General features: G+C 43.0%; 1 protein-coding gene across 1 annotated transcript; it reads right to left on the bottom strand.

Moving 5' to 3' along the window:
• Window positions 1-477: 477 nt before the first annotated feature.
• LOC149287746 (uncharacterized) lies at window positions 478-26,907 on the bottom strand. The gene is made up of 5 exons (XM_089492578.1): window positions 26,833-26,907; window positions 25,872-25,992; window positions 21,233-21,999; window positions 2,463-2,614; window positions 478-586 (listed from the first exon to the last, which is right to left on the bottom strand). Exons 1-5 carry the CDS (start codon window positions 26,905-26,907, stop codon window positions 478-480), a joined length of 1,224 nt encoding a protein of 407 aa, XP_089348704.1.
• Between the last annotated feature and the right edge of the window lie 236 nt (window positions 26,908-27,143).

Here is a 27,143-nt window from a genome sequence, read left to right as displayed (position 1 = left end):
TTTTCCTGGGTTCTATTGGGGCCTCTTCAAAATCTCCTCAAAAGAAGGAAGGAAGGAATAAAGGAAGGAAGGAAGGAAGGAAGGAAGGAAGGAAGGAAGGAAGGAAGGAAGGGGAGGCTGCTGAACCCCCAGTGCACTCCTTCCCTTCCCTCAAAGGCCGCCAGTGGAACAAACAGCAGCAGCAGTAAGACCCTGGTGATCCCTGCACATGATCAGAAGGGGCCTTTGGATGTATGTGCGCATGCGCAGTCTCGGACCTGAAGCCATTGCTGCTGTTCTCAGGGAGGTAGGGAAGTGGGGAGATCCCTCTTTCCTATGGAGGAATGGCTGGAGGGTCTTCTGGGGGGCACTTGAGGGGTCATAAGTAGGAAGGAAGGCCTATTCTCACCCCAAAGAAAGGCAGGGTGCCTTCCAGGCCTTCTCTCCCTCTTTCCTTCCCTGTCTCCTCCTCAGGGGATTCCTTAGGGCCCCAGTACTTCAGGGGTTATTATGAGAAAAGAGGGCAGTGGGACCCTTGGAGGGAGGCATATCCATGGAGGGGATCAGGGTCCAAATGTAATAGGGGCTTTGAGGAGCCTTCTCCCTCCTGGAAAGTAGGGCAGAGGAAAGACTGCATCAATAGAAATATAGTGTCTAGATCCAGGGAAGTCATAGTGCCGCTCTATTCTGCTCTGGTCAGTCTGCACCTGGACTACTGTGTCCAGTTCTTTGCACCACAATTCAAAAAGGATGTTGAGAAACTGGAGCGTGTCCAAAGGAGGTGAAGGGTCTGGCAACCATGTCCTATGAGGAACGACTTAGGGAGCTGGGGATGTTTAGCCTGGAGAAGAGAAGTTTAAGAGGTGATATGACAGCCCTGTTTCAATACTTGAAGGGATGTCATATTGAGGGAACAAGCTTGTTTTCTGCTTCTCCAGAGACTAGGACCTGGAATAATGGATGCAAGCTCCAGGAAAAGAGATTCCACCTCAACATTAGGAGGAACTTCCTAAGAATAAGGGCTGTTCGACTGTGAAAGACACTCCTTCCTCGGAGAGTGGTGGAGTCTCCTTCCTTGGAGGTCTTTAAACACAGGCTGGATGGCCATCTGTCGGGGATGCTTTGATTGAGAGTTCCTGCATGTCAGGGAGTTGGACTGGATGGCCCTTGTGGTCTATTCCAACTCTCTGATTCTTCAAAGACATAGCCATGTAAGTCAGTAGAATCAGTATGTACAGAGATCTTGTAGCACCTTTGAGACTAACTGAAAGAAAGAAATTGGCAGCAAGAGCTTTCCTAGACTTAAGTCTATTTCCTGAGATGCATTTGCCAACTTCTTTCTTTTAGTTAGTCCCAAAGGTGCTACAAGATCTCTATACATAATAATAATAAATGCATCTGAGGAAGTAGACCTAAGTCTAGGAAGGCTCCTTCTGTCAACCTCTCTCTTTCAGTGAGTCTCAAAGGGGCTGCAAGCTCTCTACGTATTTGGGATGTCTAGTTTGGCAAGGCATTTTGCAAATTATATATATATATATATATATATATATATGGATCTAGGTTCGAGTCCTGGCTTGAGCAAGATATCTGAGTTGGCCAGATTCACAGCTCTCAAAATGAAAAATAAAATAAAATAAAATAAAAACCTGCGCTTGGAAGGCATTGCAGATTCACATTTGCAAATATATATATTTATATATTTTATTTTATTTTTCATCTTGGAAGTTGTGAATCTGGCCAAGTCAGTCCCAGATCTCTTGCCCAAGCCATGACTCGAACCCAGGTCCCTCCTTCCTTCCAAGGGTCTGCTTATTAAGCAAGGAAGGGGAGGCAGCAAGGAAACTCTTCCTGGGAAGAGGCGGATCTCCCAGGCAACTCAAGGCTTGCAAAGGCAGCATGGCTGGGCTGGATCCTGATCCTGAAGAGCCAGAAGCAGCCTGGGGCTTCTCCGATCTGAGTGACTCCGAATTGTTGCAGATCCAGGAACCGGAGTGAGTCTGCTTTCCTCTCTCTCCCTTTTCCCAAAGTCCCTGGGGTGCTACAAATCCCAGCAACTGAGGTCCCCTCCCTTGGGTGCTCTGGGTTCCCACAGGAATCTGTCCTGGGTCCAGTTGTATTCAACATCTTTATCAATGACTTGGATGACAGAAATGGGGGCATACTTATCAAATTTGCAGATGACACCAAATTAGGAAGAGCACTTAATACTCCATAGGACAGGATTAAAATAGAAAATGACCTGAATAGACTAGAAAGCTGGGTCAAAGCTAACAAAATGAACTTCAGCATGGAGAAATGTAAGGTACTGCACTTCGGGCAAAAAAGAAAGAAAGAAAGAAAGAAAACAGCCCCAAGGACACTCCTTTCCAGGCCGTGGGGAAGCGGCAGATCGGGGCCTTGGAGGCTGCTTCTCTGGCAGCTGAGGCCCTGATCCGGTGAGGAAAGGAGCACCTACAGGCTGCCCAAAAGGGGCGGTCTGTAACGCGCCAATGTCAAATGTTTCCAGGTCCAGTTGCTCTTCCTCCTCTTCTTCCTCCTGTTCCACAATAGCTATGGGCTCACTCCCAGCTGAGACGTAGAAAGGGCCCTGTGGTGGGATCCCTTTATCTCCAACTTTGGCCTCACTCTCTTTGGCCTGTGAGAGAAGAAAACTGGGCAGATTAGTCCTAAAGCAAAATTAGGGATGTGACAAAATCAGGCATCTGACCAATGAAAGAAAGGAGGGTGACAGGGTGTGACATTGCCTTGTTGTGGTGCTGCTGGTGGTGGTGCTGGTGTGTCTCCAAGTCATTTTTGTCTAATGGACACCCAAAGATGCTTTTCTTGATTCTGCATTTTGAATTCTAAGCCACCTTGAGATCCACCCATAGGAGAAAGGTGGGATGAAATGTAATAAATAACACAACCATACAGTTCAAAGAATGTACAATAGGAATGAATGAATAAGAAGGATGCTTTCAGGTGAGATCAACCAGTCCAACTTGTGATGCCTTCACAAAGCAGGAGTAGGTTCCACTGTAAGAAAGACAGTACTCAAAACACTAATATCAAATAGGAAACAGGGAAACTAACCCAGAGAAATGCTCTTGTCCTGAGGTCTCTCCTCCTTCTCTCAGCCTCAACTGACTCAACTCCCACCTTGGCCAAGATTCCCAGTTCTTTCCAGGGAAACCAACCAAAGAAACACATTCTCCTTGGTTCCATCTGACCACTTCTCCATGAGTCCAATTACATGGGTTGCATTTCTCTTAACAGGATGATTTCAACTGCTTTTTAACCTTTCACAGTCAGCTCTCAGGATCCACAGATTCTGCATCTCAATATATCCCCCAAAAGCCAACCCTGATTTTGCCATTTTATGTAAGGCACATCATACTACAACCCCATTGTTTGTAATAGGACTTGAACATCCACAGATTTTGGTTACTAAGTGGGGTCCTGAAACCAAACCTCAGCAGATACTGAGGTCAAACTATAAATAATGTTCAAATTCCTTTTATTTTCAGAATAAACAACCATACAATCAATAAAATTACAATTCAAACATACATCACACTTCTTCTTATTTTCTTATTATTACCATCTTTCTCCTTCCTACCTCCTCTATTCTTTAAACTGCATGTCATCCTACCTTTCTACTACCTTCTTTTTCATTCTTTTCACCTCTCTCCTCCTTTCTCTCTATCTCCTTCACAACTGTGCCACTCTCTTACTCATCATTCCACTCTACCCAACTGCAACTTCTACCTTCTACAGTTACACATACCTCCAACTACATACATAACTCTCTTTTTACCACCTCTATCTTCTTTCTCCCTTTCTTTCTCACTTCTAGAAGAATAGGAAGGAAGATCTTATTTCAGCTTCCTCACTTCTAATTTAGTCTATACTTTACTATGTATCATAACTTTCCTTTCTTTCTCTATTTCATATTTACTTTACTACTACACTTCTATGCTGTTACTCAATTTACATTCTTCTACTCTATCCAAAGTTCAGTTCAAACACAGAAAAGAATCTACAATGTCATCTTCTTCTATCTCCTTTGAAGGCTGACTGATGCATTTCTGCATCATTATATACAACAGTGATGACTCCACTCCACTCTTATGCCCTCTAACTCTGGGTGAATTTATAAATAATAATAATAATAATAATAATAATAATAATAATAATAATAATTTATTTGGATCCCACCTTTTCCTGAAGGAATCAAGGCGGGTTACAAGAAAGAGTAATAAAATACAATATGTGTAAAATATACATTTAAAATAATAGCCAAACCCTAACCCTCCCTCCCACACCCCAGTCCCAGTTATAAAAGTAAATGATGGGTCTGAACAGACATGCCAAAATAAAGCTGCATCGGGTCACTTTGGAGGTATGATCAGAGACACATGCGTCTTAAGAGGCCAGAAGCTGCACCAAAGCTGCACTCCAGTCCTTAGGACTGTAGCATGGCTTTGGCATGGCTTCTTGGCTCTTAGGACACATGCATCATTTAAATAGCATACCTCCAAAGTGACCCGAAGCAGCTTTATTTTGGCCTGTCTGTATGGGCTCTAAGTAAGATAAATTACAATACAGATAAGAAAAAGAAAAAAGGGGTTAAAATTAGGGTGGAGAGGCTGATGGGAGAACTTATATCTATGCAAGTTAGCCAAGGTATCGGTATCAATAACTATGTCAGTGACAATGAAAAGCCCTAATCTGGAAAGGCCTGACAAAAGAGATCTGTCTTAACAGCCTTTTTAAAGGCTTCCAAGGTGGTGATGTGACGGATCTCTTCCGGAAGGTCATTCCAAAGCCTAGGAGAGGCAGAAGAAAAGGTCCTCTGGGTTGTTGTAGCCAATCTAGTCTTAGGCTTTAGGAGACTTTTTCCAGTGCAGGGAGGATTGTGTGGAAGAAGGCACTCCTGAAAGTAGTCTGGACCTAAGCCATGTAGGGCTTTAAAGGTTACAACCAACACCTTGTATCTTGCCCAGACACTAATGGGCAGCCAGTGGAGGGATTTAGGAACCGGTGTAATGTGGGCAGTTCTAGAAACTACAAACTACAAATTCCATGATTTCACAGGATGTTGCTATAAAAATTAAATTGGAACTAGTGTTGCATGCAATGTAGGGTTCTAGAGCACTTGCCCCCATTCTATAGGAAGGCAATGGGTCCTTACCCACAGAGGACACATTTTCATAGGTTTCCATCATCACCTCGTTGTACAGAAATTTCTGCTTTGGACTCAAGAGTGGCCCTTCCTCCTCTGAGAAGAACACTGCCACATCTCAAAAGGTAATCTGCAATAGAAAATAGCCTTTGCTGAAAGACAGAGGATTGTAAATAACACCCCATTGCATCCTAGTCAGTCAAATTCCCAACGGCTCCACCACAAAAAAGGAGGTCTGGACACTAACCTGTCCGGAGGTCTTCTTTCCTCCAGTTTCTTCCACAAAGGAGGAATTGAGGGTCATTTATCTTCTCTCCCTTCCTTTGGAAGAATCTTGGTTCTTTCCACACTTGCAGAAAATACAAAGTGTTTTTATGTGCACACATTTATGCAATCTTTCATGGACCACCGAAAATACAATTCAATAGCGCTAAGGGCAAATCAAACCTGAACCTTCCCTAAACTTCAAAATAAATCCATTGGAAAGCAGGATATAAATTAGTGATGATATTATTATTATTACTATTATTAGTCTCACCTCCAAACCCTCAGAGAGAGAATCTTGTGAATGCTGGAAGACTAAGACAGTTCACTGGGCCTTTCGGGGTGTAGAGACCAGCATCGTTAGCCAGCATGAGGGCGAAGATGGCGTCTGCACAGCGCACTCCCTGACTCTTCCCGCATGCCGGTGTGATGCTGCACATTGCACCACATCGCAGGTGATGTCACGGCGTTCCTCTGGTGCTACATCCAGATGACGCATTGCCAAAGGAGTGCAGAAAAGAAGCACCGTTGGCGGATATGGCACTTTTTCCCCAGTGCAGAAAGGAGCTCCTTTTTGCACCATGGAAAGGCCACATCAGGGCCACACTGTACCTTATCATAGTTCAAAAAAGAGCTGCAAAAAGCAGCGTGTTTGCCGTGGCCTTGATCTGGCGCTAAAAGGGGTGGCCTGTACATCCCCTTAATTTCTAGAAAATGGGTCTAGGATTGGAGTCCTAGGGTTGGCCCCAGCCTTCATGACTCCCAAAGATGTCAATAGAAGGAGGGCTGGGTGGGAATCATGTGTCTGATTGATTTTAATGGGTCTATTTTTTTCTTGCAATAATCTACATAAAATGATAATGATAGACAATAACAACAACAACCCAATAACAACAACCATAGCAACTGCAATATTTAAATGTCTATATTTAATGTTCCCATTGCCTTCCCCTAAGGCTGAGTGAGTGTGACTTGCCCAGTCACCCAGAGAGTTTCTATGTTGGAGCTGGGATTCAAACCCTGATCTCCAGAGTCCTAGTTCCACTATGCTCAAACCACTAGGCCACACTGGCTCCTATATCATGGACATCATTTCACTGGACCATTGTATGCCATGGACTTGGGCAGCTTCCTCATCCATGGAGGTCATTTTGCAAGCCCCCCTTCTCCTCCTCCATTTCCAGGCCCAGCTCCTTCTGCATACCCTCCATCTCTCCCAGTTTGGCAGGGACCCTCCCCTTGTTCATCCTCTGCCCTCCCACCTTTTCAGCTGCTCTTCAAAGGCCACAGTTTCCTCCTCCTGCTGCCATTTCTCCCCTTCTCTTGAGTTCACTGCCATTGCTGCAAACAGAGTCCAAAGGGCAAAAGGAGTCTGCCCTCCATGAAGACAGCCAAGGAGAAAGGAGAAGAGGGGCCCTTCCCAGAGGCTCAGGCAAAACAGCTGCAGCCTCTACTAGTTTGCCTCTCCTTCCTCAGAAAGAACCTTGCAATCTTGATCATATTCTGAGGTTCCTTGGTCACAGCCTCCCTTTGATTCTCTTGGATCCCTCTCCAAAATCTCTTGGCCCCACAGAGACTCCCAAGAGAGGAGAGGAGGCCTGGCAGCCGGAGAAGAGGGGGGGAGGAAGGGGGCTTACTTGCTTCCGGCCCCCAAAGCTGCCTCCCTACAAAAGACCCTCCAGACCCCATCCTTGGCTCCAAAATGGGGCTTTTCCGCCTCAGCCATCCTTCTCTCAGAGGAACCAAATTTGCCCCCCATCGCCATCTTGAGGCACCCATCTTCCCTTTCCTGCGAAGGAAACCCAGAAGGAGCCCTTCTTCTTCCTAAGCAGCCAACGGTCAAAGCCACCAGCCTTCTAGAACCCTATTCAGGCTCCAAGCCAACCGCCAGCCTTTCCCAGAATTCCACGCTCTCCCTCCTCCCAGCGGAAGAGACCGGGAGACGGAGCAGTGTGTGCAAATGCCAGGAAAAGAGAGTTTATTGTCTTAAACTTGTAATTTCAGTTGTGTCCCTTTATGAGAGCGAATGGGATATTATCATCATCATCATCATTAACAACAATTATGATAATTAGCTTCTTGTTCCCAAAACCACAGAGCCTTGTGAAATCTGAAAGACTGTGTTTATCACACGGAGGTTTCTGCCGCTCTTTGCAGCTCAGATCCGAAGCCACTGCGGGTCCAACGATGCAAATTCAGGCGACAATGTTTTGTGTTATCACACGCGATTCCTTTCTTCTTCTTTTTAAACAAAGTTTATTGAGTTTGAAATAAAACATACATACATACATCTTCCTAAAAACCACCGACAGTTACATTGACAAGGTATATGATATATCAATATTTGTATGTAGCCTTTTATCCTCAGAGGTTCACCACTCAGTTCTTTGGCTTCTCCCATCTCAGACCTTCTTCAGATCAGCTCCCTGCTCCTTTTATCTTTCTTATCTCACTCATCCAACTAATCACACTTTCCGTGTCTCTTCCTCCTCGTTCATACATACTCTAACCTTCTTCACTTACTTACTCTTCTCTCTTCTCTTTACGAATCTGCCTCTGAATCTACATCTTCTACACACCTTGCTAATCTATCAACTACTTCTTCTAACGTTCTCATCTTCCTCATTAAAAGACTTCCACCGCCATTGATTTATAAAGCTTAGTCCTCTCTTGCAATCCACTTCTCTTCTGTCGGTTCAGTTGTCCATTTGAAGTATAAGTTCTAGAAGATGGTCTGTTTACTTATATGAAATGATGCAAATGGATAAAGTCTCCTTTAAGATTAAAGAAGACTCCTGGGAGACTGTTTCTAAGGACTGGTGCAAAGTCTTAGACCACATTAAGAAGAAATGGGGTGATATAATTATATGCTGTTATCAGCTAGATCTTGGGATACTATGTTAGAGGTTAAAGAGAGCATTACTTTTCTCTATCTGAAAGCATGCTGGAAGAAATCTATTGGTTTACTTTGTTGTTGGAATGGTTTACCCTTTACTATAATTCTGAATTTGGTGAAAATAGTTATTCTTCAAGACTGGGCAGCTGTTTCGATCTCCATTTCTTTGCATACAGGATCCTGGCGATAGAAACCATATACATTACGGTTTTCTCATGTTTCCTATCCAGATTACCTTCAAACATCCCTAATAACATAGCTTCAGGGGATAATGGAAGTAGGAACCTATAGCTTTGTTACATTTCCAGCATACATTATTTGTATTTTTATGTATTTTAACCAATTTTGCTGGTCCTAGATGCCATCTGAAATACATCTTGTACCAATGTTCCCTAAGGTTTTGGGCCGCTGTCAATTTAATGCTTTGATTCCATGCTTTCCCCCATTGATTTAAATTGATAGTGTGACCACAATCTTTGGCCCATTTTAGCATTGATTCCTTGATTATTTCTTGCTCTGAGTCTCAGCTTAGCAACTCCTTTTATATTTTACCCGTCAGACCTTTTTGATAGCCTTTGATCAATAAAAGCTTTTCTAGCTCTGAACTATCATCTTTTTTTCTCCCATGATTTTAGGTCTTGCTGCGTTTTGGAGTAAATTTGTTGATATTCAAACCAATTCAGACTAAAACCTTGTACTGTAAATTTAAACCTTTTTGTGTTTTAATTTCTATTTCTTCACCCTTAAACTTTAAGAGATCGTCATAAATAACCCAATTCCCTTCTCTCTCCATTTTCGTTCTGTAAATGGCTTCTAAGGCGAGGCCCATTTTGGGAATCCCATAACTATCCGACCTTTATACTTGTTCCAAATCCTAAACAACGCATGTCTAATACAAGGATTGTTAAGCGAGGGATCTGCTTTTTCTTTGTCATATAAGAGAAAAGCATGCCTTCCAAATTTAAGGCCTTCGCCTTCCAATTCTCATGATTCTTTATCCTGCAAATTAATCCAGTTTTTAATTAGCCTCATCATATAATTTAATATTTGGAACCATTAACCCTCCTCTTTCCTTTGCGTCTTGTAAGACCTTTAGTTTTACTCCAGGGTTTTTCCCTCCCAAATGAAGTCTGTTAAATCCCTTTCCCAATTCTTAAGCATTTTCTCTGGGATTATAATAGGGAGAGTTTGAAATAAGAAGAGGATTTAAGGTAATATCTTCATTTTAATGGCAGCTATCTTACCTAAGAAGAGAAGTACAGTTTATTCCAATTATTAATTTCATTTTTAATTGTTTTTCCATAGAGTGCCATAGTTATTCCCGAAGAGTTCATTTGTTTTATTTGAAATAATTAATCCTAAATATCCAATTTTCCCTTTAACTTCAATTCCAGTGAATCCGGTTACTTTGGACATTTGTTCTTTATTCATATTTTTCATTAAAATCGCGGATTTTGGTAAATTCACTCTGAAACCACTAAAGTCTCCAATGTTTTTTAGAGCCTTGATAAGCTTATCTCCATTATCTAAGGGCTCCTCTAGATCTATAAACAAATCATCCGCATAGGCTTTTATTTTATATGAATGTGGTTTAATTGTTACTCCCTTCAAATCAATATCCAATATTACCTTCTTAATTAAAACCTCAATCACAACTAAGAAGAGAAGGGGAGATAAGGGGCATCCTTGACGCGTTCCCTTTTTAATTGGAAAGGAGGGGGGTTTCTCTCCATTTCTTAAAATATTAGCCTTTTGATCCGAATACAATCTCTTTCCGTCTACGAAAATTATCTCCTATATTCATCGCCTCTCAGATTTTAAACATTGTGTTCCAATTTACAGAATCGGATGCTTTTTGTAGGTCTAAAAGAAATAAACCTGGCTGCTTGCCATTATGTCTATGATGGTCCTCCAAAATATTCAAGGCATGCTGAGTTTTCTCTTTTAGTTGTCTTCCAGGGAGAAAACCTTTCTGATCTACATCAATAATTTTACTTAAGATCATTTTAAATCTTTTAGCCAAAATCACTGTGTATATTTTGTAGTCAGAGTTTAATAACGAGAGAGGCCTATAATTAGCGGGGTCATCATCTGCTTTGCTTTCTTTCACAATTAAGGTCACATTCGCTTCTTTCCATGTATATGGTCTTTTACCAGTAAGAGCTTCTTTGGAAACTTGGTATAACTCTTCTTTAAATGTTTTATACAAATCTAAGGGAAAGCCATCTGGGGTTTTATGGGCTTTCCTTCCTCTCTTTCTTCCAAAATTTCATCCATAGATATATCTGGCTCTAAGAAATTTCTTTGTCCTTCGTCTAGTTTCACTCTTTCTTCTATGTTACACCAATTGAGTAAGTTTTCCACCTTGAGATTTTCACTTCCGTATAAGTTTTTGAAGTATTCAAAGAAGGTCTGTTTAATATCTTCTTGTCTTGATAATATTTTCCTGTCTTTCTTGATTTTTAAAATTTGGTTTCCATTTCTCTTCTCTTTTAATTTAAGGGCTAACCATCTCCCTACTTTCTTGGCATGATCAAAACAGTCTAATTGGGGGCTCCTTCCGTGGGGCTTCCGCAGTGATTCCAAAGTGACCCCTCATTTTGGCGAAATCGGTAACAAGTGAATTCACAGAAACCGCTTCCAAGCTCACTCCGATTCCACTCCGAATTGGTCTGGTGTGGAATGCAACTTCGCTTCTGCTCTGTTTCACCACCGCAAACCCCCCGGTTGCAAATTTCCCATGATGCAGCGCTGCAATTCGCCCCATTTCCTTCTGGGGGTCCTTTCGCTTTCAGGGCAACTGAGGGGGGGAACAGGCAGCCAATGGGAGTGGAGGAAGGTCCAGGTAAAGGGAAGGAGGCCACGCCCCCTCAGGAATGGGGAGCCAATGGGAAAATCACATTAGTCCCCATAGACTTTGGTTTTATCAATCAAGAACATTCCTAATACAATGCCGCCCTCTTGTGGCTACTCAGGGCATTGCAGCCTCCTTGGGCTTCTCTCCAACTTCTATCCTGGATCGCCATCTGGTGGCCACTCTTGGTAATTCACTAATAGCAGTTAACCAAATTAAACAGTATATAAAACAAAAACATGAAACAAGCTAGACAAGGAAACTGTTACATGGATTTGTAATTAGCTGACCTGCGAAAACCTAAAGGGCACTCAACAATGACTCCTTTTCATCCTGGAGAGAAGTGACCAGTGGGGTGTCCAGCGGGGTTCTGTCCTGAACCCAGTGCGGTTCAACATCTTTATCAATGACTTGGATGACTGAATTGGTGGCATACTTATCAAATTTGCAGATGACACCAAATTAGGAGGAGTAACTAATACCCCAGAGGACAGGATCAAAATTCAAAATGACCTGAATAGACTAGAAAGCTGGGCCAAAGCTAACAAAATGAAATTCAATATGGAGAAATGTAAGGTACTGCATTAAGGGCAGAAAAATGAAATGCACAGATATAGACATATGGGGGACACCTGGCTGAATGAAACTAGGTGTGAAAGTGATCTGAGAGTCCCAGGTAGACCACAAGTTGAACATGAGTCAACATTGCGATGTGGCAGCTAACAAGGCCATTGCGTTGTTAGGCTGCATCAATATAAGTATAGTGTCTAGATCAAGGGAAATAATAGTGCCACTATTCTGCTCTGGTCAGCCCCCACCTGGAATACTGTGTCCAGTTCTGGGCACCAAAACTGAAAAAGGATGTTGAGAAACTGGAACACGTCCAAAGGAGGGCGACTAAAATAGTGAAGGATTTGGAAACCTAAGATCACAATGGGACAGTCTCAATGCTTCAGGCAAGGAGCATCAGCTGCCCTCGGTTCGCCTCTGACATCTTCCTCCTCCGCATCTTTAACTTGGGCACCATCCACTTCATAAGGTCCTTTAATTCCTTTATGTCTTCCTCCATTCAATAAACGTCTACCTGGGGTTCTTCTGTCCTGGGGCAGCTATCAAGGGACTCCCCCACTGCCAGGTCCCAGGCTGTCATTCCCTCCCCCCCCCCCCCCCGACGGCCTTCCTTTCCCCAGTCTGGGGCCGGAAACCCAAATCCTCCAGTGGTGGCCTGGATGGTGTGAGCTTCAGGAGGTTTCCCAGTCTTGGGCTTGGCCCTAGTTCCTCTGAAGAAGGCAGGTGCTCCTCCACCACCGGGATCTCCAGAACCACCTGGTTCCCCAAGGACTCTTCTTGTTCCTGAGTCTCCATTGGAGTTAAAACTGTGAGACTTTACAAACGGTGATATCTTAAGTCAGTCCTGTGCTCAAAAAATAAAACCCATTTGAAACAAAAGAAGCTTTATTGATGAATCCAGGCAGAAACATCCATTAACACCTTTTTGCAAAGTCTGAAGTCCAAAGGAACTTGCTCCCTTCTTAACCCACTCAACCCCTCCCTAACCCAGCCCCCAATTCCCAAGATAAAGCAACACAAGCGGAGGTTGCATAGATACCAAGGTTGTGTATACTCCCCCTTCCCTTCCCCCAGACAGCCTCACCTTGAAGAACGGTCTTCCCAAGCCAACTTCACTCCTCCTTGATAACCATCTCCAGCTGCAACCCCATCGATCTCTCCAAACGCCCTCCTTCATCTAAAAGCCACTCGATCTGTCCTTCTAATTTCCCACTACATGCTTTCTATAACCCATCACTCTACACTACCTACTGTGAACTACAACTATAACTCCTCTTTAATAACCAAATCCTAATATTTTTACTCTTTATGACAGAACCCTTATATACTGTTTCAGACACACAATGGACCAGTCCCAATCCTTCAGGTATACATCACCAGTCTGAAGTGACAATTCTCCCATCTCAGTCTTTCAGGCAAGGAGCATCAGCGTGAAGTCATAATGAGCCTGAGTTCAAATTGGGCCAGTCTGAATCCTTCAGGTGAAGTCACAATAGTACCATCTCAATTCTTCAGGCAAGGAACCTCAGGCTGAGATCACAATGGTTCAGTTTCAATCCTTCAGGAAAGAAGCATCAGCATGAGGTTGCAATGGGCCAGTCTCAATCCTTTGGGTAAAGAGGACCACCCTGAAGTCACAATTGTACCATCTCAGTCCTTCATCCAAGGAGCATCAGACTGAAGTCACCATGGGACAGTCTCAATGTTTCAGGCAAGAAGCATCAGCCTGAGGTCGCAATGGGCCAGTCTCATTCAGGGAAGGAGCACCAGCCTGAAATCACAATATGTCATGAATACTTTTATTCATGCATTTATTCATTTGGGATTCTAGGTTTACGTTTAGATTAAAGTTAAGATAGATGGGATTTATGGTGGATTAAAATAATATGTTTTAATATGTGCATTAATAGAAGATACAGCGCGCCCGCGCCATACGCGGGTGCGCTTTACGCGGCTTGAGCATACGCTATCAAGCCGCGGGGCGCGCGCAGGGCAAAAGGCGTGGCACGTCCCATTCAATTGCATGGGAGCACGCGCCTGTTGCACCCCGCGCGCCACCGCGCCACCATGCACGAGCCCCATTTTTTACAATGGGGCTTGAGCATAGGCAGAATTTGCCTTACGCGGAGGGATCCGGAACGGATCCCCGCGTAAGGCGAGGGCCGACTGTACTAGAAAAAGGTAGAGAGATCATGGCTAAAGAATGTGATTGTTTGCTAGGATTGGAATGTGTGGGAATCATCCTTCTAACAGAGGCTTGAGTTTAAAAGACTGGTCTCTGTAAAAGGAGGGGGAACATAGTTATTGGTATCGTTATATTGTATTGTGTTGTTATGTGTTTATGCTTACTATATTTTTACACGGTATCATATTAGATTAGGATTGATGGGGTTTCATTATATATATATATATATATATATATATAGTTAAGCCATAATGTTAATTAAAACTGTTGTGTGGCTGAGTTCTGTGGTCCAAGGAGATAGGTGCAGTGGTTGGGATAAGGCACATGAGAGCTTAATAGTTTTTAGAAACGCTGCCACAATCCCAGATGGGAGGACACTGCGCAGGGAAGGGCTATCCAATTAATTAGCTTTATTGGTTAATGGGGTGGCATTAATTTATGGTTATAAAAGTGATATAACTATACTTTCTTTCATTCCTGACAAAAAGTCACTTCTGTTGTATGTATCTTCTTCAATAAAAGCTGTTCCTTTTTCAAAGTACTGCCTTTTGTGTTGCAAGAGGGGCTCCAATTAGGTGCCTGACAGATATCTATCTCCCCTTCCATTCACCCTGCTCTCCCAAAAGAGCTGGAGAGCATACCAAACCAACCACAGAACCTTCCCCTGCTCTTGTGTAATGCCAAGTCAGTCAAAAATAAAACACCCATAGTCCATGATCTCCTACTGGACCAAGAGGCTGACCTGGCTTGTTTCACGGAGACCTGGCTGGGTGATGAGAGCTCAGCCACCTGGGATCAGGCCTTACCAGCTGGGTTCTCCATCAGTGAGCAGGTAAAGGGAGTGACTTTGGTCCATGCTTTGGCCAGGATACCTATCCGTAAAATGGACCACATCGAATTTATTTATCTCATCTTAAAGACTAGGGAAAGTCTAGGGATTGTGTTGGTTTACCATCCATCCCATTCCTTAACAGACTCTCTAGCGGAGCTGACACAACTGGTCTTTGAGCTGCTGCTGGATTCACCTAGGCTTTTAGTCCTGGGCGACCTCAACATCCCCCTTGATGCCCCTCCTCAGCATGCGCAGGGATTGCCAGGGCCTAGATGCTGCTGCTTATTCCACTGATGGCCTTTGCGGGAAAGGAAGGTATGCTCTGGGGGTTCAGTAGCCTCCCCTTCCTTCCTTCCTTCCTTCCTTCCTTCCTTCCTTCCTTCCTTCCTTTGAGGAGACTGCAATGGAGCCCAAGGTGCAGAGCTGGACTCAGGAGAGAAAGGCAGGAAAGGAAAGCTCTAGTTTGGAAATATAGCTCTCTGTATCCTGTATGTTTGTGTGTTTCTGTGCGTGTTTGCCTCTGTTGTTCTTATGGCTGGGAATGGAGCTGAGGACTGAGGCGAGAAGAAAAGGTCAGTTTTGGGCAAATTCAGAACTTCTGTGCATCAAAGAGTCCAATGTGTTGAAATAGCAAAGAACTTTATTGAGAACACATAGAAATTCAGTGTTTAAGCCAGAACTGCCCACTCCAATCCAAACAATACATTAAAACCCCAAAACCTAAAACTCCTCCCTTTTCCAAACCTAGCCCCTACCTCCAATTCCCACAGTCTAAGCCCCACAGGTAACAAGCCCCCCTTTGCCATTCCCAGAAACTAACCCTTTCTGTCAATACCTGCCCCCAACTTTCTTCAGCCAACACCCCACACATTGCAAAAGCTATCATTCCCATAACTATTCTAGACATCTATAACAAATCCCAGACCCCGAACTTCCGAACCTATACTACGACCCACAATCTCCAGCCAAATTTACAACCCAAAGTAATTATCTATACTATTAGCTATTAAAACCTTAAAATAACAAAATACAACTTTAGAACACAAACAGACATATCGACAGACAAAGCTTACAAACAAAATCACAAGGGCCTTTTCTTAGCACCACTGGATTGAAAATATATTTTTTGTATTCATTATTGACAAAAATAATGTTAATTCACTACTGGGATTTGTGTGGCTTCTCTCCGGTGTGGACTCTCTGATGTGTCACTAGGACTGACTTCGAAGAAAACCCTTTCCCACAATGCTGGCATTTGTATGGCTTCTCTACTGTGTGGACTCTCTGATGCTTGACAAGGACTGACTTGTAAGCAAATTTTTCCCCACAATGCTGACATTTATGTGACTTCTTTCTTGTGTGGATTCTCTCATGACTGACAAGTTCTTCTGTAAACAAAGACAATGACAGACAAGACAATCTCAGCATTAAGAGAAGAAGATGTTACCCCACGATTTAGCCCCACGTTCACCCCTCCCTATTTCAGTTTAGATTAATAAAGTTGGTGTGAGAGACCTGAGCATGACCCTGTTCTGGATGCCCCCAAATCTATATAATGTTTGTATTCTTACTCATAGGATCTAGCAAAGAAGAGACTGAGGGAACTTTGATGAGGGAATCAGTGGAAGCAGATAGTCAAAGGACTGCTGAAAAACATATTCCATTAAACATGGTTTGCAGTAAACTCCTGCGGCTGTGAGAGGGTCTCTCTGGTCCTTTTTCCAGGCAAAGCATTTTTCGAGGCAAAGCATTCTCTGAAGATGCCAGCCACAGATGCTGGCGAAACGTCAGAAAGAAACTCTGCTAGAACATGGCCACATAGCCTGAAAAACCCACAAAAAACTGTGTATGCCGGCCATGAAAGCCTTCGACTTTACATATCATAAAAACATCACAAAGTATAAACATTCCAGTTACAGTAATCGCAGGGCAGTTATGCTGTTATGACTGGAAGTAAACATATATGCAATTATAATTATATATACACACTGATGTTGAACAGAACGTGGGCGGTGTATACATGTGCAGGTGCATCCATGTGCATGCTTATGTACCCGCATATTTCTCCATGCGTTTGCTTAAGTTTAAATTGTATGCAAGTAGAAGAGTATATATAAATGTGTGTGTGTGTGTGTATATATACGTGTGTGTGTGTGTGTGTGTGTGTCTGTGTGTGTATATATATATATATAATCCAACATATATGTGTACATGTGCTTGCTCTCTCTCTCTCTCTCTCTCTCTCTCTCTCTCTGTGTATATATATATATATGTGTGTGTGTGTGTGTGTGTTTAAATACGTGCGCATACACATGCACACGTTCAGACAGGTATCTATGGATATGTATAGGTGTATCTATGGATGTTGTATGCAAGATCTATACACTTGAAACATTATATATATATATATATATATAGGTTCATAAAGGTATAAGTCTGAGTGGTCTTAGATAGAGATGCCTCCACATATATACATATATGAATATGCACAAACACACATGCACACATCCATCTGTTGTTGTCCGTTGTTCTGGTCCGTTGTTCCAGGTGATGCTGGAGAAGAGGCCCTGCCTCCAGCGGAACCAGAAGCTGCAGGCGATGAGGAGAGGGACTCCTTGCCCAATGCATTGCTCACCTGGAAGCCCAGCACCAGGAAGGTCACAAAGGCCCCATTCCCACTCCCTCATTTGCCCTGGTTAGAACTGGGCAGATCCGGGTGCCCCATAACGAATCTCCCCAGAAACAAGTTCCTACTACCCTTTACCTCAACCAGGGTAATCTACCCCCTGAACTTGACCCAATCATGACCGGGGCTGAGTTCATATTTGTCGGCAACAGGGAAGAGCTGGTTATTTTCAAAAGGAAAGGGTCCATAGTCCGCTTTCAGAAAAAACGCACTAAGGGGGATTTGCCCTGGATCTCTTGTGCAAGCCCCTGACAGAGTTGTGTTAAAATCATTGCGAGTGTGAACTTCCAACTTTTAAACCGGTTTGGGAACCAGGGTAAAATGTAGTCTGAATGGCCTTATATTTAAGGGTGAAGGGAGCAAGAAACAACAAGCAAAGTCTAAACACTTCCTTTTACCATTGCAGCGTTGGAGCGTGTCGCCACCCTCGAACTGTCAATCACTCAACTGCAGCAAGGCCAGGAGCAGCAAAGAATGTGGCTAAACAACTCCGTGTGTGGCGCTCCACACAATAAGGATGTGGGTCTTCCTTTTCTTATTACACTGAGATATTCCCATGATTGTATTTAAATTACCAAATATCGACCAAATATTAACTATTAATTTAACGGGATTTTATCACCCTTTTCTTCAAATGTTTTAAGACAACTCCATTCCATTTCTAAATCTTCTTTTGATTTCCCTCTTAGTAAGGCAGATACTATATCCATATTTCTAGCTTCATATTTCTTAATCAACCAATCTTCGATAGAAGGATTAATTGTAGATTTCCAAACTTGAGCAAATAAGATCCTTGCACATGAGACCATATATAAAACAATTCTATTGTATTTTACTGACGTTATGTTGTGTGTCATGTTTAGTAAAAATAAATTGGGTTCAAAGCGAATATTTATATCCAGAATGTTTTGGATGCTTCCATGAATCCTTTGCCAGAATCCTTGAGCTTTAATGCATCTCCACCAATATGAAAGAAGCTTCCCTCGGGTTCCCCGCATTTCCAGCACTTAGTATTACAAGTTTTGTATCTCTGGTGGGTTTTTGGGGGGTTAGATACCACCTGTATAACATTTTGATATCATTTTCTTTATAGTTTTGGCACAGAGTGAATTTATTTGTTCCTTTCCAAGATTTTCCCCATTCCTCTATACTTATAGTTTTATCTATATCATGTGCCCATCTTACCATGCTGTGTTTAATAATGTCATCTTCTAGATCTCTTTCTTTGAATAGTTCATAATATTTGGATATGTGTTTACCTTTTTTGTCATCATAATTTTATCTATTGCATTGTTATCCATCGTTAACCCAGGAGCTTTATTATCTGCCTTAAAACGACTGTTTAATTGGTTGTATAAAAACCATTCCTTCATGTTTCCTCTTTCATTAAGTTCTTCCATAGATTTCATATTGTATTTTCCTTCTGGTGTTTGGTTCATTAAATCTCCATATCTTAGCCATGGAGTATCTTTGTTCTTTGTTCTATTGTAATAGGCTTCTTGCAATTACACCCAAAATAGATGTCTCATTTTATACCATACTTTAAGCAATGATCTTCTTATAACATGATGGTTAAAAGTATTATCATCTTTTGGTTTTGTATACCACATATATGCATGGATACCAAGATTCAGGTTAGCTTTTTCTATATTCAATAAATTATTGTTTTCTAATTTGAATCATTCATCTAGTCATTTGAGACGAGCTGCATAATAATACAGCTTAAAGTTTGGTAAGTTACATCCCCCCTTGAAGCAAAGATCATTTACTAAGGCAACCATAACAGTTTCGACTCCGTATCCCATCCTGAGGCCAGTTTGAAATGGGTCCAAATAATCTGTTTCATCCAAGATCCCTTGGAGATGAAGAGCAACTGCCCTCAAAATTATGTTGGTTAGAAATGGAAGATGGGAGACCGGTCTGTAATTGTTCATGTCCAAGGGATCTAGGGAGGACTTTTCCATAAACGGCCGTAACACTGCTTCTTTTAAGCATGATGGAAAATAACCCTAACTAAGAGATGTATCTATGATATATTTCAGGTGATATAAAAAGGGCAAGGGTTGGGAGGGCAAGTTCTCCTCTTCACATTTCCAAGGAGCTTGTCCACATCCTCAGTACTCAGATTCAAACTGATCCAGTATGATCTTACTTATGGACACCTCACTTACAGCCTCCGCAATAATGCTGACGTCCAATTTGGCTCTTATCTGAGAGATATTATCTGTGAAATAGTCATTTAAAGTATCATAGTGAGCTGTGGAAGGCTCTAATAATGGGTTCCAGGAGGAAGGTGCCTAATCAGGTCCCAGATCTCCACCCCCCCCCCCCCCCCGACTTCAGCAGTCCCTTTATGCTTCTCTTCCCTTGGCACTTTCATTCCTTTCAGATGCCCCAAAGACCCCTTCTCAGCATGCGCAGGAATCGTAAGGCCTTTGCTGCTGCTGCTGTTTATTCCATTGTCGGCCTTTGGAAGAAGGGAAGGACTACAGCCTTTTTTCCTTCCTTCCGGAATGGAGCCCAAGCTGTGCAGCTCGACTCAGGAGGGAAAGGCTGGGAAGTCTCTGCTTTGTACATATAGTTCTGTCTCTCTGAGTATATATGTGTGCTTGCCTATGTTTTTATGTCTGGGAATGGAGCTGAGGGCTGAGGAGAGAAGAAAGGGTACATTTTGTGCAAATGCAGAATTTCTGTACACCAATGAGTCCGGTGTGTTGAAACAACACAAACTTTATTTCAAACACATAATCAGAAATTCAGTGTTTAAGTCAGAGCTGCCCTCCCCAAAGCAAACATTAAAACCCCAAAACCTAAAACATCACACTCGTCCAAACCTGGCCCCCACCTCCAATTCCCACAGTCTATGTCCCACAGATAACAAGGCCCCCTTTGCCATTCCCACAAACTAGCCCTTTCTGTTAATACCTGTCCCCAACTTTCTTCAGCCAACATCGAACAAATTCCAAATGCTATCATTCCCATAACTGTTCTAACCAGCTGGAGCCAATCCCACCCCTCTGTTTAACTAACCTATTCCACCACCATGATCCCCACTCAAATTTATAAACGAAAGCAATAAGCTATAATAAAGGCAAATAAAACCTCAAAATAACAAAATATAATTGAAAAACATAAACAGGCATATGGACACACAAACCTAACACACGAAATCACAAGGGCTTTTTCTTATCACCACAAGATTTAAAATATATTCTTTGTTTTGCTTCTTGATAAATATAATGTTAGTTCATTTCTGGAATTTGTGTGGCTTCTCTCCTGTGTGGACTCTCTGATGTGCCAATAGATATGACTTGGAAGAAAAACATTTCCCACAATGCTGGCATTTGTTTGGGTTCTCTCCTGTGTGGACTCTCTGATGTATCACTAGGTTTGACTTTGAAGAAAAACATTTCCCACAATCCTGGCATTTGTTTGGCTTCTCTCCTGTGTGGACTCTCTGATGTGTCACTAGGTTTGACTTGGAAGAAAAACATTTCCCACAATGCTGGCATTTGTTTGGGTTCTCTCCTGTGTGGACTCTCTGATGTATCACTAGGTTTGACTTTGAAGAAAAACATTTCCCACAATCCTGGCATTTGTTTGGCTTCTCTCCTGTGTGGACTCTCTGATGTGTCACTAGGTTTGACTTGGAAGAAAAACATTTCCCACAATGCTGGCATTTGTTTGGCTTCTCTCCTGTGTGGACTCTCTGATGTGTCACTAGGTTTGACTTGGAAGAAAAACATTTCCCACAATGCTGGCATTTGTTTGGGTTTCCTCCTGTGTGGACTCTCTGATGTGCCAATAGGTATGACTTTGAAGAAAAACATTTCCCACAATGCTGGCATTTGTGTGGCTTCTCTCCTGTGTGGACTCTCTTATGTGCCAATAGGTGTGACTTCTGAGAAAAACATTTCCCACAATGCTGGCATTTGTATGGCTTCTCTCCTGTGTGGACTCTCTGATGTGTCACTAGGTTTGACTTGGAAGAAAAACATTTCCCACAATGCTGGCATTTGTTTGGGTTTCCTCCTGTGTGGACTCTCTGATGTGCCAATAGGTATGACTTTGAAGAAAAACATTTCCCACAATGCTGGCATTTGTATGGCTTCTCTCCTGTGTGGACTCTCTGATGTGCCAATAGGTCTGGCTTCTGAGAACAACATTTCCCACAATGCTGGCATTTGTATGGCTTCTCTCCTGTGTGGACTCTCTGATGTGCCAATAGGTATGACTTTGAAGAAAAACATTTCCAACAACGCTGGCATTTGTATGGCTTCTCTCCTGTGTGGACTCTCTGATGTGCCAATAGGTCTGGCTTCTGAGAACAACATTTCCCACAATGCTGGCATTTGTATGGCTTCTCTCCTCTGTGGACTCTTCGATGCATGACAAGGACTGACTTGTAGGCAAAACACTTCCCACAATGTTGGCATTTGTATGGCTTCTCTCCTGTGTGGACTCTCTGATGTATCACTAGGTGTGCCTTTGAAGAAAAACAGTTTCCACAATGCTGGCATTTGTATGGCTTCTCTCCTGTGTGGACTCTCTCGTGAGTGACAAATTCTTCTGTAAAGGAGGACAATGACAGACAAGACTGAATGTCAGTGTTAAGAGAGGAAAGGATTACACCAAGATTTAGCCCCACATTTATCCCTCCCTATTTGAGATTAAATTAATAATGTTGGTGTGAGTGACCTGAGCATGACCCTGTTCTGGATGCCCCAAATCCATATAATGACTGTATCCTTACTCAGAACTACCAAAGAAGAAATTGAAGGGGAACTGTCATGAGGAAATCAGTAGAAGCAGATAGTCAGGCATTTGAAAAATATTCCAATATATATATGTAAAAATACTTTGATTGAAAAGTGGCATCATTTCCTGTGAGACTGCCATAGAGTGTTGAGTCAGAGCACATGGCATGATGCAAGCTAACTGCAGAGGAAGCTTCATGCTGTGTGGCACCAGGAGATGACTCACAACCAATACAGTATACAGCTCACATGTGGATTGATGTGGGTTGGAATTGTGTGTACAAGAGATTGTGAAGTTGATGAAAGTCAGAGAGGAGAGCTGGTACATATTTGTTTTCTATTGCAACTCAAGCTAAAGAACCTCCAAGGACTTGGAGGAAATCAACTGTGTCTGTGAGTTATTTTTAAGTGTGGAGAGTGGTTAATGCATTGCCAATGCCTATATCTGGAGATTTGCTACTGTACTCTGCTATGTTATTATTGAACTCTGGGAGTGTCGCCTTCAGACTGTGCTATACATTGGCTTTGAATGGGACCAGAATTCAGACCAGAATTCAGAGCCAAGAAGGACCTGAGAACCGGTGTTATAATCCTTTTTGGCTGAAGTATTTCCACCAAGCACCCATTTCATTTAATTCAGTTTCAGACAATTCTTTCCCCACCCAAGAAACAGGCTAAAGCAATTCCAAGTTATGGAACAACTTGCCGGAGGAGATCCGTCTTAACACCACCTTGGATGCTTTCAAGAAAGGACTTAAGACGGATGCCTTCCGGCAGGCTTACCCAGCTGACCTCTTGTAAAGAACTTAAGGAAAAATTCCACTTCTGATCACAACGGTGCATTTTAAATGAATTTTTTATTTGTCCCAAATTGTGTTTTAAGCGTTTTGTTGTTTTACTGTGTGTAAATTGGATGCTATTGTTGTTTTGTGGCTATTTTACGGTTGTAATACCGCCTCGCTCCATTGAGAGAGGCAGGTAAATACAAATAAAACTTATTATTATTATTATCAGTATAATCTGTGAGGTTGGTGGCTGCCTCCCAATCCCCAAGACCCCTCTCCTGGCCCTTCCCAGAGGTCCCTTTCTCTCCGCACAGAGCTAGGAAATCCTGGCTTTGCTCCTGCCTTCCCCTCCTGGCTCCCATAGGCCTAGAATCATAGAGATGGAAGAGACTACGAGGGCCATCCAGTCCAACCCCATTCTGCCATGTAGGAATCAAAGCATCCCTGACAGATGGCCATCCAGCCTCTGTTTGAAGATCTCTAAGAAAGGAGACTCCACCAAAATCTCAGAGGGAGTTTGTTCCATTGTCGAACAGACCTTACTGTCAGGAAGTTCCTTCTTATGTTGAAGTGGAATCTCTTTTACTGCAGTTTGCATCCATTGTTCCGTGTTCTAGTCTCTGGAGCAGCAGAAAAGAAGCTTGACATTCCTTCAAATATTTAAACAGGGCTATCATATCACCCCTTAACCTTCTCTTCTCCAGGCTAAACATCCCTAGTTACCCAAGTCGTTCCTCATAGTTTCCAAATCCTGCACCATTTTAGTCGCCCTCCTTTGGACATGCTCCAGTTTCTCCACATCCTTTTGAATTGAATTGTGGTGCCCAGAACTGGACACAGTATTCCAGGTGGGGCCTGACCAAGGCAGAATACAGTGGCACTATTACTTCCCTTGATCCTGACACTATATTTCTATTGATGCAACCTAAATCGCATTGGCCTTGTTAGCTGCCGCATTACACTGTTGATTCATGTTCAACTTGTGGTTTACTTGGACTACTAGATCCCTTTCACACGTAGTTTCATTCAGCCAGGTGTCCCCCATCCTATATCTGTTATTTCATCTCCCTCTTAAGCCTAATCTCCTTCCCTTTCTCCCTCTGCTCTCCAACCTTCCTTCTTGCCCATCTGCACTGCTTCAGTATTTCACCTTCACCATCTCTTTCCTGCCTTTCTGTTTTTCACATTCGCTCCTTCTCTCTATCACAGACACACACCCATTTATGTGATGCATAAAAGGGACACTTAAAGGTTCATTTGTTGAGAAAGGCAGGATAATCCATATACAAATTACTCATTGGGAAAGGCAAAGCAAGGGGGCTGGGACCTGGAGTTCTGTTTTGGTGAGGATCAAGCACCAGGGAGCAGTATTAAGACATCTCTAAGACAGGGATGGGCTACTGTTGGGGATTGGGGGCGTCACATTGGCCCCCTGGGGATCTCAGGGGCAACTGCACATTGTATTGCCTGAAAATAGGAATAAAGTTTTGTGACTCAGTATCCCATTGCATCCCTTTGGGGAAGTGAAGCAGAACCTCAAAAGGCTGGAAGAGGGCCAAAAAAGGAAACATACTCAGGGATGTGCTACCATTTCAATGAGAAATGCATTACTGGTAATCTCCATGCTGTCTTCCTACAAAATCCTAGCATTGGTGAGATATCTGGGGGCGGAATTTAGTTTCAGAATTAAAAAGTCCTTTACTTCCACCAAAAGGTTTATTGAGAAACTCAGGCAGAAGGGTCCATTAATAAGTCTAAGCTGTCTCTGAAGCGTCTAAACCTTTTCCCTCCGTCATTAACTACCTTCACACTCCTCCCTTTTCCTCCCCTTCAGCCCCTAACCAGCCCGGCTGCCAAGGTACCTCTTGCCTTCTTCTTCCACCGTTCACATGCGCCTCTCCCCCCAGGGGCATGTCTGCCACCCAGAGTTCACAGACCAGGCAGTTAATAGCCTCCACATCTGCTTCCCTTCCCCGAAGCCACTCTAGGCCCCAATATCCTTACCAACTACTTAAAACTACTAGCATTTAAACTACTAACATTCTCCCCTAAACCCCAATACTATTCGGATGAACCACAGAACCTGCTTCTGACAATTGGCAGTTTACAATGCAGTATTTGGAATCCTTATAAAGTGGAGAGCAATAGTGCCTCACTAAACTACAAATTCAAATATTCTACAGGATGTTGCTATCACAATTAAACTACGCTTCAAAGGGATCTAGGACTCTTAGTAGACTACAAGTTGAACTTGGACCAACAGTGTGATGCGGCAGCTAAAAAGGCCAATGTGATTCTAGGCTGCATCAATACGAGTATAGTTTCTAGATCAAGGGAAGTAATAATGCCGCTCTATAGAGCTTTGGTCAGGCTTCACTTGGAATAATCCTGTGTTGAGTTCTGGCCTCCGAAATTCAAAAAGGATGTTGACAGGTTGGAACATGCCCAGAGGAGGGCAACCAAAATGGTGAAGGATCTGGAAATCATCAAGCCCTATGAGGAGCGGCTTAGAGAGCTGTGTATGTTTACCCTGGAGAAAAGAAAATTAACAGCGGATATGATATCCATGTTTAAATATTGGAAAGGGTCGTATTGAAGATAGAGCAATCTTGCTTTCTGCTGCTACAGAGAAAAAGAGACACCACAATGGATGCAAACGACAGAGAAAGAGGTTCCACCTAAACATTAGGAGGAACTTTGGGACAGTAAGAGCTCTTCGACAGTGGAATATGCTCCCTTACAGTTTGGTGGAGTTTTCTTCTCTGGAGGTTTTTAAACCGAGGCTGGATGGGGCTTGGAATGTGTATTCCTGCATGGCAAAAGTGGGTTGAACTGGATGGCCCTTGTGGTCTATTCCAACTCTATGATTCTATAATGCTAGTGGATTCCGGTTCCTTACCCACAGAGGCCACGTTCTCATAATTCTCCATCATTACAGAACTGTACATAAGTCTCTGCTTCTTCGTCAACAGTTTCCATTCGTCCTCAGTGAAATATACTGCCACATCCGCAAAGGTCACCTGCAACAGAAAATAGCCCTCATCCACAGAGTGACAAAGCAAAAGGGGAGGAAAACACATGGTGCATCCAAATATTATTTGATCACTTTAGAATTCAGTCCAGGAAATAAATTTTAAATGCTGTCAGCAAGAAAAAAGCTACTGCCTTTGAGATCCAGTTTGTCTCGAATCTTTTCAATATAATATACAATATAATAAACAATATAATTTAGGCCATGGCTGCGATACTGATGATGGATTAGGATACTGACTATCCCAACACATAGAGTACATTTAGCCACCAAAGAATTATGGTGCGTTTAGACATTTCTTGCCACATTTTGGAGGCAAATGTCATTTTTATAAAGCAGTTCTGGGGAGCACTCTGGGCTTAAGGGTCACTGGGCCCACCCCCAATTTATATCCAGAGACATTCTCCCATAGCCCCCATTTCGTTGATGGGAAAAACAAGACACATGTGGACAAGCAACCCAGAAGGCAGTGAAGATGGCCAAAGTTGTTTATGAGGAAGATCACACAAGCTAGGAAAGGCACAGCAGTTTGCTTTTGCATCAGCCTCCTGGGAAGGGCCATATCCAGTCTCCCTCATTCCTCTCCTCTCCCCACTTTTGAGTTGATAGACTGTAAACTCAATTGCACTCAGGAACTGAAGTGAGCTACGAAAGGGGAAAGTGGGAGGAGGATAGACCAACTGGGACATTTTTAAATGCCCCTGAATACGTGGGGTGACAGAGGATTAACCAGGACTGTCTCTGCCAAACTCGGACAGTATATTATTTGCTTCCACTCATAAATTGGCCCAGCAGTGACACAGATGAAGCTAATAGGATAGTGACTCACCAAAGAGCTGTTGTACTTCGGCATTCTCTTTATGTTGGAGCCCAACTCCCTCCGCTTGGCCTCTGTGTTGGCCATCAGGTGGGCAGGGGGTCCTGGTGGCCCTGTTCTTGGTCACTTCAAGCAAGAGAGGCCCCAAAAGCCGTGTGCAAGGAGGCCGAGATGAAGTTCCTGAGAAAAGGGAGCAGGGTTAGGATTGGCTTGGCAAGAAACCCTGCAGCACTCAAAGACACAGAGAACAGAATCCTGCTGGTGACATACACAGGTGACATATGCCTCCTTTGGACCAATGCAGAGGTAGGCATCCCCTTCCT

This window comes from Sceloporus occidentalis, unplaced genomic scaffold, assembly GCF_023333645.1.
Source record: "Sceloporus occidentalis isolate IW3139 unplaced genomic scaffold, rSceOcc1.0.p SCAF_57, whole genome shotgun sequence".
Lineage (NCBI taxonomy): Eukaryota > Metazoa > Chordata > Lepidosauria > Squamata > Phrynosomatidae > Sceloporus > Sceloporus occidentalis.
The sequence above is the reverse complement of the archived record's forward strand: the minus strand, read 5'-3'. Positions and strand labels throughout refer to the sequence as shown.